Source organism: Haliaeetus leucocephalus, unplaced genomic scaffold (genome assembly GCF_000737465.1).
Source record: "Haliaeetus leucocephalus isolate CR32 unplaced genomic scaffold, Haliaeetus_leucocephalus-4.0 Scaffold288, whole genome shotgun sequence".
Classification (NCBI taxonomy): Eukaryota; Metazoa; Chordata; class Aves; order Accipitriformes; family Accipitridae; genus Haliaeetus; species Haliaeetus leucocephalus.
Window position 1 is genome coordinate 128715 of NW_010972724.1, and position 14623 is coordinate 143337.

Here is a 14623-nt window from a genome sequence, read left to right on the forward strand (position 1 = left end):
CCCTCCCGTGGGGCGCGGGGAGAGAGCTTTGCGGGCGGCCCGGGCTGCCTGGCGGCTGCCCTCGCGCTCGTCCCCCGCAGCCCCTCTTCTGGGGCTCCCCGCGTGGGGTGCCCCTCCGGCTCCGGCAGGCAGCGGGGCGGCAGGGGAGTGGAGACCTCACCCCGGGCGAGGAGCGCCTCGGGGCCGCGCTGCCCTCCCCCGCCCCGGGGGGCTGCGGGCTGCCCGGCTGGGGCTCTGCCGGCTGCGTGCACGCTCTGGGCTTGAGCTGTGGGTGTTGCACCAGAGGCAACGTTCGCAGGCCGCCTGTGATGCTGCGAGGGGTTAGCTTTCAAGTACCTCCAGACGGCGGCTGTCCCTGTGGCAAAGACTTTCTGCTCCTTCCCTGTCCGAAGCTGACCCTATCCAGCAGCTCCCTCGGTACATCCCAATACTGCCCTGCACAGTGGGGCTGGTGCAGCGCACACAAAAAGGAAAGCGTGGGCTCCCATTGAGGACGGGGTATAGCCCTGAGTGGGGGCCTGCGCGATCCCACGGGGACTTGCCCTGACTCTCTCTGTCTCACCCAGCATCCACCAGCTGAGGACCAAGGTGTCAGAGGAGCATGACGTCATCAAGAAGAAGGAGCTGGAGACTGGCCCCAAGGCCTCCTATGGCTATGGGGGCAAATTTGGAACAGAGCGGGACCGAATGGATAAGGTAACAGTTGTAGAGGGCTTCCTTGGGCCTCAGTGGAAAAGGCTTTTTCTCATAAAGGAAGGAACATCCCTGTTTCCTGGCCTGACCCTAGAGGGAGAGAATGGAGAGCTGGCAGGGCTGCACAGATTCACACATACCTAGCCAGCCCATAATCTGTCTCCAGGATCTGTTTGAACCCATTTGTATAACTTGCCTCTGCAACTTCCTTGCAACACTCCCCTTTGCTTTGAAGAAGGACTTCCTGTGGCTTATTTCAAACCTGCTGCATAAGAATTAAATTAGGTGCCTCCCTGCTTGTGCTTGGAGAACTAATGAATAATGATTCCCTCCTCACATTCTCCATTACAGACCTCTGTCACATCTCCCCAGGATGAAGCCCTAGTTCATATTCTCTGTTCTCACATCAAACCTGGTTTATGTTTTCTGATAATCATCATCACGCTTCTTCCTGTACCTTTCAGCATTTGATACTTCTTTTTTTTCAGAAGTGAGATGGTAAGATTGCAGTAGTATTCAATATATGGGGTCACTGTGGGTGTGCCTGATACCGGGATGGCAGGGGGAGAAACAGACATTTCCAGTAGGCCAAAATGGAGCAGCCACGCTCAGACCCTTCTGCCGGAGCAGAGTGAGGATGTTTTTGTTGAGCAACTCTTCGGCCTTCATCCAGTCTTACCAGGATGTTGCAAGCATTCAGCCTCTGGCCCTTCTCCTGAGGAGTGTGTGCAATACCTGGCCACACCGCCCCCAGCAGGGAGCAGCGGGACCCTGGCCTGGCCTGTAGTAGGCATAAAGGGTGATCCCAGCCAGGTCTGCTGACCCTCACTCTCAGACACAGAAAATAGGGAGCAGGTGCCAGACCTGCTGCCTGTGGGTTTTCAGTTGTGCATGCCTATCTGTCCTTTTCTCCTCAGTTTCCTTGTGTGAGTATCTACCACTCCACTGGCATTCAGGAGCAGCAGGTATTCAGCATCCCACAATTTGCATGATGAGCTGGCAATGGGGCCGGTTATGTCAGGTAGCTGCCCTTGAAGCTGCATCACAGGTCTCAGAGCAGAGCCGGTACTGGCAAAGGCTCTGCGGAAGGCATCACCACCACCACCACAGTCAGTTTGGACCTGTCACCTCACGGCCGCAAGCATCTCAGCCGTGGGGCAGAGCAGCTGTGTGGTGCCTATGTCGCTGTCCACCCTGCCAGTCTGACCGCGGGTGCTCATGTCATGCTATCTCTCTTTTCAGTGCGCAGTGGGCCACGAGTACATTGCTGATGTTGGGAAGCACTCCTCGCAGACGGATGCAGCCCAGGGCTTTGGGGGGAAGTACGGAGTCCAGCGGGACCGAGCTGACAAGGTGTGTTGGACAGGGCAGCTGAAATACGTGCTTGCGGCCTGTGCTCAGTGCTGCCTGTAAAATACTGTGCTATCTTAGGATTGTGGCTGCAGTTTTCAAAGTGCTGGTGGGTGCAGGTCTAGGTATGCCATGCACCACGGTCTCCACTGAAGCATGCAGCTCACCTCCTGTGTGCAGGACGATGACTGATGACAAATTGCAGGGCACTTGTGAAGGTTAACTCTCTGCATGCTTGCACTGTTCTGTGTTTGTTTTGGGGGCTGTGGTGTTTTACATCTCCAAACCCCCAAGCTGTGCCATGCACAGTGACTGGCCCTGGCAGGACTGGATGGGGACAGCAGGATGCCGTCCCTCCCATGCACATCCTGGTGTGAGATGCTGCCCAGCTGCCTTGCATCATGACAGGGTGTGGGCTCAGGATTGTGGCCCTCTTACCTGGAGTGCATGGGCTTTTTTGAGGGCCCATTCCTGGGCACACTGCCACATGGACAGCAGGGGTGGTGTGAGAGGCTGAGGAGGCCTCTACCAGCTGAGGAGGGGCCAGGCACCTGCATGTTGCAGCACAAGGCAGGGAGCAGGGTCCCAGCCCAGACCCTGGGGGAGGGAGGGTGGGTGAGACCTGGCTTGGCCCTCAGGACAACTGACATTCCTCCCCTTCTTTTTCCAGTCAGCACTGGGCTTTGAATACAAGGGTGAGGTGGAGAAACACTCGTCCCAGAAAGGCAAGTCCATGTGTACGCATGGCCCCTTGACACTTTGCCCAGCTTCTCTTCTGCTCCCAATATCCTGTGCTGTCTGCTGTGGCACAGCCTCCTTTATTATCCCCCTCCTGTCACTTGTTTCAGATTCCTGTTCCCAGTCAGTCACCCTTGCGGCCCCGTTCTCTGCTGTCCTATCACCACCCTTCTGTTGTGCATTCCTCTTGTCTCTGTGTTTTGCTTTGACGGAAACCATGTCATGGCTGAACAGAGAAGACACCCCCCCCACACACACCCCCATGTATATCCTCTAAAAGTCCTTCTGAGCAACTGCTCCAGAGGGAACCCAAGCACTGTAGGACGTAAGAAGTGATTTCTGAAAAAGCAGCATAGAACAGAAGGTACAACAATGGATATGGAAACAAAAGCCTATACAGCACCCAAACTTTTGCAGAATTCTGGAGATGATTCAACCAAACTTTGACACGTACATACAAGCAGCAATATTCATTAAGAACATTGCAAGAACTGAAACTAAAGATATTTTAAATATTTTGCAGCCAAGAGAAGATGAGAGGGCAAGGTCTGTTACTGTTTCAGATAAATGTGAGGAATACTGCATTACCAAGAAAAGAACTGAATTGTGTTCATTTCAGAGGAAACTATAAAAGAAGGAAGATGTTTTGAGGCATTCGTGGTTGGCCTTAAATTAATGAATCACATGCAGTTGTGCTACATTAACATATTCCTGTATAAAAGATTATATACTAGATCATAGCCATAGAAATTCATCAGGCTGTGTAAAACCACAGAAATCTCTCAGGACAAAATGAAAACATTAGAAATAGGGTAAGGTGTTTGGATTGTTTTTCATAAAAATGTGTCCCTAGTGGAGTCTCCGGCATCAAGGTAACAGTCATAAAATCTATAATTGCTGAAAACAGCATCCTAAAAGTTCCATTTCATAATGGCCTAATGGGTAAATAATAGTTTAATCAAGATAAGTTTAAGAAATTTCTAGGACTTACAGACTCATTCTTAAGTGACTGAGCTTCTATGAAACAGAGAGCCATTCTTCAATACAAAATGTTTTCATATATATTTCTCTAGATCACAATCTTCATGGATTGATAAGGCTGAAGTTGCTGGAGAAGCCCCACCTCATTCCTGTGAAATGCAGACCTGTAAGAATAGGGTCAGGGAACGAAGAGAGGTAACTGTGATTTACTCCTTCTGAAGGGTAGGATTTGGAGCTGGCAGAGCTGGCAGACCAGGTCCTTGAAAGGAAAGTGTCTCTCTATGGCCAGCGGCTAGGATAGAGGCTGAAATTTCTTAGGACATCAGCCAATAATAGCAAGGTAGTCCTTAGAGAACAACTGAACACAGTTGAAGTGGTTAATACATTACTAGTTTAGAAGATGGAAAAAAGGGAGGCATAAGGAAGATGTGCTGTGCCTCTATCACATTAATGATCGAGTGTGCCAGACACAAGCTGGGGGGAGAGCTGGGGCAGGTCTCTAAAAATGTGGGTTTCAGCCTTTGCAGCACCAGGAGTCAGCGGCTTCCTTGTAGAAGTTGAGATTCTGTTACAGCAAATGTAAGCTGTACAACAAAAGTTTGCCATTTCTTCTGTACTTTCAAGCGCTCAATATACTTAGAGACCTTTTCAGAGACTGGTAGACCACAGGTTGAAAGCCTTGCTCTGGAGATGCGTGAGTGGGTGGATGCCCAGGCTGTTGGTGCCCAAGTCTTGCCTTGGCTTTGCATCCTTGGGTGGCTGAGCTCACACTGCCTGCCCAGCTGCCCTTGGCATGTCACTTTTCTTCCTTGCTGTCATGGTTTAACCCCAGCCAGCAACTAAGCACCACGCAGCTGCTCTATCACTTCCCCTCTCAGCTAGACAGGGGAGAGAAAATATAACAAAAGGATCGTGGGTCAAGATAAGGACAGGGAGAGATCACTCAGCAATTACCGTCATGGGCAAAACAGGCTCAACTTGAGGAAAATTAATTTATTGCCAATCAAACCGGAGCAGGGTAATGAGAAATAAAACCAAATCTTAAAACATCTTCCCCCCACCCCTCCCTTCTTCCCACACACAGCTTCACTCCTGAATTCTCTACCTTTTGCACCCAGCAGTGCAGGGGGACAGGGAACAGGGGTTGTGGTCAGTTCATCACATGTTGTCTCTGCTGATCCTTCCTCTTCAGGGGGCAGGACTCCTCACACTCTTCCCCTGCTCCACCGTGGGGTCCCTCCCACAGGAGACAGTCCTCCATTAACTTCTCCAACGTGAGTCCTTCCCACGGGCTGCAGTTCTTCATGAACTGCTCCAGCATGGGTCCCTTCCACAGGCTGCAGTCCTTCAGGCACAGACTGCTCCAGCATGGGTCCCCCACAGAGTCACAAGTCCTGCCAGCAAACCTGCTCCATGGACTCCTTTCTTCACAGATCTGCAGGTCCTGCCAGGAGCCTGCTCCAGCGTGGGCTTCCCATGGGGTCACAGCCTCCTTCGGGCATCCACCTGCTCTGGTGTGGGGTCCTCCACGGGCTGCAGGTGGATATCTGCTCCACCGTGGACCTCCATGGGCTGCAGGGGGACAGCCTGCCTCACCATGGTCTTCACCAGGGGCTGCAGGGGAATCCCTGCTCCGGTGCCTGGAGCACCTCCTCGCCCTCCTTCTTTGCTGACCTTGGGGTCTGCAGGGTTGTTTCTCTCACATGTTCTCACTTCTCTCTGCAGCTGCAGTTTCTGTGCCCCGGCAACATTTTTTTTCCCTTCTTCAATACATTATCCCAGAGGCACTACCACTGTCACTGATGGGCTCAGCCTTGGCCAGCGGTGGGTCTGTCTTGGAGCTGGCTGGCATTGGCTCTGTCGGACATAGGGGAAGCTTCTAGCAGCTTCTCACAGAAGCCACCTCTGTTGCCCCCCCGGCTACCAAAACCTTGCCATGCAAACCCAAGTCACTTGCCCTCTCAGCCTGCTGTGTCTCCTGCAGCCCATGGCCTTCAGGTTCTCTTGTTGCCATGACCCATGCTTGCCATGTGCACCCATTCCCATGGGCCCTCATCCTCAGTGGCCCTCATGGTGCTCCCTGCCATCCACTCTGTCCCCTCCAAACCCCTTGCTTTTTCTAGTGTTTTCGATTGTTGCTGCTGCTCTTCCTCCTCCCTGGTGCTGCTCCCCATCTTTACCCCTTCCCCTCACCAGCCCCATGCTCAGGGCAGCATTTCACTCTATGCATCATCTCAGATTACTCCAAGGGCTTTGGTGGCCGTTATGGTGTGGAGAAGGATAAGGTGGACAAAGCGGCAGTGGGATTTGACTACAAGAGCCAGGCAGAGAAGCACAACTCTCAGAAAGGTGAGCTGGCGGGGGGCAATGCAGCAGGCAGTGTCGGGACTGGAGCTTGGGACTATACCCACTGGGGCTGTGGGGCACTGTGCTTGGTTTTTTGCAACCTGCTGCATGAATGGTGGAAAAGCTATGGGGAGCTGTTGGGTGCCCACTGCTTGCAGCAAGGGAATGGGTCAGGTGAGGAAAGCCATTGCACGATGCATGACTGCTGGAGAAAGTTCAGGCTAAATGAAGAGGAGCAGCAGATTTCTATGGGCATAGGGATCTCCTAGGCGCATGGCACCAAAGGAAGGGTACAGGGGAAGCCCAGGCAGGTGCTAATAGCAGGTGGACTGTCCCAGGGAGGAGGGAGGGCTATTGCTGCTGCCACCAGTGGGGAAATCTGGCCTTGCTCCATGTCTTTCTCCAAGTCCTGGGAAGGGAAATCTGTTGCCCCTGTGAGGACAACCTGAGCTCACAGCGCTGCCACTTTTCTCTTTCCCTCCCTTGTCTGTTCTCTTCCATGCCATGATCTGGATCCCTGTGGCTGAAGACTATTCTGTGGGCTTTGGTGGGAAGTTTGGAGTGCAGAGGGATCGTCAAGACAAGAGTGCCCTTGGCTGGGACCATCAGGAGGAAATGCAACCCCATGCATCCCAAACAGGTACAGCAATGCTGCCAGACATGGCAGCACAATTTCCATAGAGCACACATGGACCTAGAGCTAGTGGTTCATACTTGACAGAGATCCAGCTGCTGAAAACTGAATGTGTATAGCATGTTGTGGAGCAGATGGGACATTGCGAACCCCCAAAGCGCAAGGGTAAACTCTGCCAGAGTAGGTGCATGCTTGGATCAGTGGGGTACATTGACTGCAAGTCCCTGAATCAGGCTTCCCAGATTATACTGTGCTTTCTCTGTGAGGTACATTCCTGATCATAAGCTCATTCAAAAGGTGAGCACATGGGGATGAGGCAAAGCAGATTCCAGGAATGGCTTGACGACTGTATGTTTTACTTCAGTGAACAAGGCCACATTGCACTCAAATGGCATGACTGGCTTCTCACCCCAGTGCCTTGGAAGCAGATTTGCCAGCATAAAGCACTGAACACCTGTGCACTTTGCTGAAAGGAATGAAGGATTAGCCTTAAAAGCTACTGTCCAGAGCATTCTGCATATATTTTTCTCTATTTAGTTCCATATGTGATAAGAGGCAGACAAAGCTAACTCATTTCACTGGTCATAGCATACTGAAGTTGGAGGTGCACGCAGAATATAAAACGTCATAAAATAGCTTCATTTTTTTTCCGTACAGACTATGCCAAGGGGTTTGGAGGCCGTTACGGAGTCCAGAAGGACAGAGTAGATAAGGTGAGACTGCATGCTGCAGCCTGCAATTGCTTCTTGCTAATCACTGCTCTGCACTGCTGCAAGAGAAGAGACTTCCCAGATGGAGATGAGGTCCCACTGCTCAGTGCATAACTATTGCAAGGGTGAGGGAACTGGCCCAGTGTAAATACCAGAGGGTGCAGAGGAATGCAGCCTGGGGTGACCATAATGCAACGAAGAAAAAGTTTTTTCCGTTCTCAGCTGCTTTTGAATCATTCCACTCTTGGACTGAACAGTCATACACCTGCTTTCTTTTAGGGCAGAATTTAATAGCAGAGCCAGTGAAGAGCTTTCTAAGGACGTCACACTGTGCCCTCCTGGATATCTAGTACCATTTGAGATACTGGGAGTGTTCTGTCTGGCTGCTTGCCGTCACTCCTACAGGCCCTGTGTGTACCAGTACCATCAGGACGAGCAGTGATAGCTCCTTGGAGATGAAATTTTGTGAGAGTGCAGCCTTGTGAGAAGTCTGAGAGGCCACAGGCTATTGCACCATGCAGGAACTGTCTCTTAGACAGGAGAGGTGCTGGATCAGACTGAAGGCCCATCTGGTGTGAGGTCCCCGGCACTGATGGTAGGTGATAATAGTGCAGAAAGCAGTATGCATACAGAGTGGTTGTTGCCTTGGACTGCCTCCAGCAGGAAGGTGGTATCGCTGTGGCTGCCGTTCCTCTAGCTGTTCTTACTAAAGGGATAAGGTTTGTTAGCTGTCACACCCACACACAAACAAGGCTTCCCAGAAGCTGGCTTAAATCTTTGGTCCCTCAAGTAGCCAACTTGAAGACCTCCCTGGTCTCTCCAGTATCTGATGCAGATCTATGGCCTCCCTGGTAGCTGGCTCCTTGTCCTTTTATACTACTCACCAGCTGGTAGGGCTTTGTGTATGAGTGACTGGCCCCATATCATTCCCCCTTAACTACTGGTGAAATCGGGCCATTCCTCATGGCACTGTCTGTAACCTTGTTTGCTAACCTTCTGCAGGTTTTTCTGTCTTGTCCAGGAGTTTCTTATGGTCTGTTCACTTAGCTAAATCTCAGGCCAGAGCCTAATCATCTGCCTGCAAACCTTAACAAAACCCAGCAGGGATGGGATTGGCAGGGATCAACCTTGCATGAGAAGAGGTCATCCACTTCGCTGGTTCAAGTTTTCTGTGTGGGCTGAAACCAGGCAAAGGCTCATACACAGTCAAAATGCAGAGTGTCTCAGACACTTGAATCAACATTGTGCTTTGGCAGGCTACCCTGCAAGCTTGATCAGGAAAGGGGGTCTTGCCAGTGCATGATGGTCTGCGTGGATGGGGAAAACCTAAAAGATGAGAATCCTGGATGGTGGTGGGGCTTTGCGGCATTTGGAGGAGGAAGCGAGGGTGCCTTCCCTGAACCACACTTTTTCTGTTGTTGGGCACAGTGCTAGGGGCACAGTGTTGTGCCTGGTACAGTACCAACATCGCCATACTCTGAAGCTGGAGGAAGCAGATAAGGACCTTTCTGCAGGGCCCTGAGCCAAGGAAGGACGTAAACACATACCTGTAACCACCAAGCATGTTCCTTTCTATGCTGCACGTGTAGGCTGGGCCAGTAGCAGAGTGGGAATGGCATTCTGCCCATGGAAGAGATTAGTGTGGTCTATGAATTTAACAACAGCAAATGGAGGTGCATGGTCAAAAGGCAAGGTATCATGTATGTGGCAGAAAAAGCATGCAAAATCAGATGAGCAGCTGTACAAAAGTCAGGGCTGTGGGTCATTGGAGGAGCCGTGTGCAGAGAGGGGATAAGCAGTTCTTATTAGCTCAAAGTGGAACATGAATTGGTGCATTTTGAGAATATTGGAGCATAATCAAAGATGGTAAAAATAAGGATATTTGGGCAAGTACCTAAGTTCTTGATTGCCTGGTTTTTAGACACTGGAGTAGTGCTGAGAGTAGAGCGCAATATACCACCAGGCAATTTTAACTCCCCTTTGATAAAGTTTTGAATACGAAGTGTAGGATTCAGCTCTCACACTAAGACTCCTAAATTTAAATGCTGTCGTATAAACAACATGTCCAAGTCTCTGCTGTGGTCTGTGTAGACCTGGTTCTGAGCCTGTAGTGCTCTTTGCCGGCTCAGCTGTGTTTTCTTTAAGGAGAGCAGAGCTGCTCTCTGGGCTCCGCTGACTGTAGTAGGAGCTCGGGCACGCAGCCCATTGGTGACACCTGCAGGTAGAACCCTAAAAGTAGCTGTATTAGTCTGAAACCTGGATCCTACCTGCAGTTTCCTCTTGATATGAAATAGTTTTCTCATGAAAGTAGATGAACCCACTCTATCTCACTTTCTTTCTGCTGCAAACATCCCATCGATACTATTACCAGTTCAGCCATCTCTTCACACTTCATAAAGCTAGTGGTATCTCACATGTTCACACATGTTTTCACTTTGATGCTTTCTAGTCTAGGCTACTGTATACACATACTGCAGGCAACAACCTGCTGAAGGGACACACGTTGTTAGTGGTTAGGCAGCTGCAGCTGTGCATCCAATAGCGAAGTGCTTCCATGCCTCATACCACTGGGAGTGCAGGGGACGGATGTATCGGGCCCCTGCACCTCAGGAAGTGATAGACTGCCGGGCATCCACTCAGCTATTTGCTGTGTTACCAGTGAGCGCTTCTGCCTTGAATGCCCAGCCTTGCTGTCCCATGCAGAAGTTGCCTTGCCACTGTGCAGCCTCCTCCGCTTGGCTCCATGTAGCCTTTTCAGCCCTCAGAGCACCACTCCTCTAACAGCAGCAGCCCTTGCCTTTGGCTGGAGGGCAGCAGGCACTCCCACAGCGCAGGGAGGCATCAGGAGAACAGGGCTGCAGCCAGCAGCCTCCACAGGGCTGTGGCAGTTGTACAGATGAGGACAGACACAACTGGGAACAAAGCCTGCAGTCACCAGTAGCCAAACCCGGCAGGGGATCTCAGCACTGGCCTTGCCTAACAAGCTGGACACTTCATTCACTTTCTCTTGCAGAGTGCTGCTGGCTTTGATGAGATGGCAGCTCCCACCTCCTCGTATGAAAAAACAAGACCACTGGAGGCAGGTGAGACAACTGAGTACCAGCCCTGGGCTTGGTGGGAAGCTGTAGGACACATGGTCCCTCTGTGGCAGCACGCTGGCAGGCATGTGCTGTGGTGGGATGTGGATTTAACCTGTGTTGAGGGGCAGGAGAAGGTGGCTGAACTGCAGGTTCCTCTTGGAGAGGCAGAGGTCTGGGTTTCTCCTGGATGCTTGGGGTGGTAGAAGGGAGCCATTGGGCAGGCTTGATCAGCTCTCTTCTCCACAGGAGCTTCCAGTGGCACCAGCAGCCTGCGGTCACGATTTGAAAACATGGCTAAGTCAGCAGAGGAGGAGAGCAGAAGGCAGGCAGAGGAGGACCGGGTGAGGCGACAGGCTTGGGAGTGCCAGGCGGCTCGGCGGAAGGTGAGCCATGGCCATCTTGCCATGTCCTCCAAGGCTTGCAAAGCAGACTTTTCCTCAGGGCCATGCAGCTCCGTGTCCTTCTACCTGATCTCTTTACAGTAACATCTTGCCTAAACTGCTTCCCTGCAACTACCAGGGATTGCCATTGAACTTCACAGCTATGACTGGATTTTCCCTTTCAGCACACTGATCAGGACGTGCCTGCACCCAGCCATGGCCCCCTGTGGTTTGGCCTAGGCTCCTTCTTGCCTCTAGAGCCTGGCAAACACAGTGCAATCACAGCTCCCCAGTATCGCCATCCCAGCAGTCTGCATTCAGGGTTTTCCAAACGGGAGATTGCACCCAAACCCTCATGTTTACAAGACATCCTTCTACATTGTGCTGTTTCTGCATTCAATGTGCAGATAACGTTTCACCAGTAAAGCACTCCCTGAAACGTTCCCTCCTAGAGGCTACTTTCTGCAGAGCCTGTAGTCATTACAGGCCTGGTAGTGTCCAGTCCCTAGGGTAGGTTTATGGGAGCTGGAACAGGTTTCAGCTGGAGGAAAACAGAGTTGCTCTGTGAGCTGGCACAGATTTCAACTGAAAGAAAATTTTCTGAGTTGCTCTGTTGGGAATGGGAATGGACATTGCTCTGGATCACATTCAAAGGGATTGAGGGGATCTGATGACTTTTTTCCAGCAATGATGGGACCAGTGATGCGCTGCACAGCACCTTACACCATGAGATGGGCTCTTGGAGTGGGTCAATTCAGTGGCAGTACAGTGAGCTGTAGCTAAGTATGTGAGAGAGGTTCAAATACATGAGCCACGAGGGTCTTCACAGCAGTCCCAGGTACCAGTTCAGCACAGACCTAATGGCTAAGCTGTTTCCCCATTGTGCAGAGAATGATGCTCCGTTTGTGTCATGGTAGCACTAAAGGCACCCTGCAGTGGAGGGGGCTCCCTTGTGTTGGGTGCTGTGCAGTCATGGGAATGCTCCCTGCAGTGGATGCTTTGCAAGTGACTTTCCTGTCACTTTCTCACTTCATGGCAGGAAGCAAAAAGGGAGGATGAGGAAACGCCACCCACTTTGCCACCGAGGCCGGCAGATCTGGGTGAAGAGCTGGGCAAGATCCCCAGCCAGGATCAGCCCACCTACAGTGAAAGTTTGGATGTTGGTGGAGACTATGAGGAGCTGCCAGAGCCCTCTGATTACTGTGACAGTACCAGTGGAGGTGCTGACTATGAGGAGCTGCCAGCACCCTTGGGAAAGCTGGATACAAACTGTGACCATGGAGGAGATGGAGGTGAGGACTATGAGGAGATCCTTCCTGAGGAGCCCAGCCAGAGCCAGCCCCACCTGGGTGAGTCCTGTTGGAAAAGCCCATGTCTTGGGGAGCTCGTATCTGTCCACTCACCTCACTGGATGTATGGGGACCGACTCCAGAGGGAATTTGTATCCTAAAGGCTACTGTGTTCACAGTAGCAGCCCATGATGACAGAGACTTGGTTGTCTCCCACTCCCTTGCCTGGCTCTAAGGTGCGAGATCAGCTGCATGGGATGCTGGGCCAGGCAGCAAGTATTCTGCTGGAGCAGGACTGAGGCAGGAGGACCAGAGGGCTGCCCTGGGCTCTGAGGAAGCTGGACATGGACTGATGTTCTTGGTGCACTGCTTCTGGGCAAGCAACTGCCAGTGCTGCACTGTGGCCTGGGGGTGCCCTCTTAATTCAGCCTGTTGCTCAAACAGCTGGTGCTCACAAGACCTGATCTGGTGGTGTCTCCTGGGTGTGAGGAGTGCCGGGTAGTCTTCCTCCAAGCACATAAGCAAACTGCATGAGCTGCTGTTGATGTTACTGTCACAGCTTCACTGGTACTGGAGATGGTAAGTGGAGAGGCTGGAGTTATGTTGGGAGAGGAGTATGAAGAATCAGGACCCCACCTCTCTCTTTGCAGAACGGGAGAGAAGTCATGCCTTGCTTTGAGCCATGGTACACCTCTCCCTGTTGATAGGGTTTGGATGTGATTCACCCCAAAGCTGACAGCTGGGTGGAGGGTGGCACTGACCAGATCTATATGACTGCTTTCAGCCTCTTTCTCATCTGCTTGTCCTGTCTTCTGCAGGGGGACCAGGCAATGTTTATGAGGTGGAGAGCCCTGGGACCTGTGCAGTGGCTCTCTATGATTACCAAGGAGGTGGGTCTGCCATCCAGGCTGCAGGGAGAGGCACTGGGAGCTGTCTGGGGCGGTGTGACAGGGAGGTGGTGGCTTATACCATCAGCAGTGGTGAAAAGGTTTCAACTTGGCGGTTTAAATTTCTTCCTCTTGGAAAGCAGAATGAGACCTGACTTGGGAACAGAGAAGCTTCATATTTCATCTGTGAAGTCTTGCTCTTTCTCTGCTTTATCTGTGTTGTTTGATGGGGGTTGGATGAGATGAACTCTGAGGGGAGGGTTATCAGAATGCTTGTTCTATATTCTCCTCCTGGGGGGGGTGGGAGGAGGGATGTAAAACCAGCTCTCTCTGGGGTTACCTTTGCATTGTGACTATCTTTTCTGAACAATTTTTGCAGATGGAGATGATGAGATTTCTTTTGATCCTGACGACACAATCACGCACATTGAGATGGTCGATGAAGGCTGGTGGCGGGGGCAGTGCCGGGGCAAAGTAGGCCTCTTCCCAGCAAATTATGTGAAGCTTCTGCAGTGAAACCAGCATTATCCAAGCTGCTTCCTTCCAAACTTTTGCCTCTCTGCTTCAGCCTTTTACGTGTTACTAGCTTAATTTGGCTCAGCGTGGTGTGTCTACATGCAAGAAATACCAAGGAGCAAACTGGCAGTGTTTGAGGGAATGTTTTATCCTGTGCCCAAGAGGACTTTGGTTCCCGTTGACTTCCAGATGGGAAAGGTGGGGCGGTTTAACAGCATGTGAGTGCAATATAAGACATCTTTTCTACCTAGGCTGTCCCCCATGTCCCACACAGCAGAAGTGTGTCCATTCCTGTTCCCAACAGGGCAATTCGCAGAAAAGAAACACCAACTCTAATCAGTCAAGGCAGAAGGGACATGAGCTATGGGATCTTTTTAAGTTGCTGTAGCCCTGGATCTCACCCTACCCAGGGGGCAAGGAAAAGAGCACTGTGATGGCCAAACTTGCCTTTGTTCCCAAGAAGGGTTTCCACTTGATACCGAAAAGCCGGTCAAAGAAACTCTCTAAGACTCGTTTTGGAGTTTTAGAAAGCAGGCATTCTTCATTGCAGCACTGGATGCATGGGGGATAATTCCACCTAGCGTGCATACCACAGCTTTAGCACAAACAGGTTATATAGAATAACTAATTGCATGTTAATCAGATTAGTATACATATACATAAAAATGATTGCAACTGATTATGTTAGTACTGCCTACATCCGATCATGCGCAATGAAGGATCCATTTGAGTCGAAGGGCTGCTTTTGCGACCACCGACCCATTGAAGTTCTTGCTGGCTGTCCTTGAAGTCTTTATTCTTGTCCTTGGTCTTTGATCTTGAAGCTTAACACAGTTTCAATCACATGTGGTCAGTCTCAACATTGTTCTCATCTAGCGTACAGGAACATCTCGTCATAAGAGCAAAGAACTGCAAAACTTATGAATAATTACTAGTTAATCACTTGACTAGACTTTGTAATTATCTCCCCGGTTACCCTTTGTCTATTGTTTCAACCATAATGTTAATATATGATCATT

The 14623-nt window shown here is 51.1% G+C and overlaps 1 protein-coding gene across 1 annotated transcript in view; it reads left to right on the top strand.

Moving 5' to 3' along the window:
* The window catches only part of LOC104833457 (hematopoietic lineage cell-specific protein-like), an 18490-nt gene extending 4262 nt beyond the window's left edge, over nt 1–14228 (top strand). Inside the window, exons 4-14 of the mRNA XM_010570117.1 lie at nt 567–696; nt 1936–2046; nt 2714–2768; nt 6001–6111; nt 6638–6748; nt 7400–7455; nt 10466–10535; nt 10779–10915; nt 11952–12261; nt 13020–13091; nt 13468–14228. Coding sequence (XP_010568419.1) covers nt 567–696; nt 1936–2046; nt 2714–2768; nt 6001–6111; nt 6638–6748; nt 7400–7455; nt 10466–10535; nt 10779–10915; nt 11952–12261; nt 13020–13091; nt 13468–13604 — 1300 coding nt within the window. The 3' untranslated portion in view covers nt 13605–14228. The remainder of the gene's footprint in view (nt 1–566; nt 697–1935; nt 2047–2713; nt 2769–6000; nt 6112–6637; nt 6749–7399; nt 7456–10465; nt 10536–10778; nt 10916–11951; nt 12262–13019; nt 13092–13467) is intronic.
* The last annotated feature ends 395 nt before the right edge of the window (nt 14229–14623 follow it).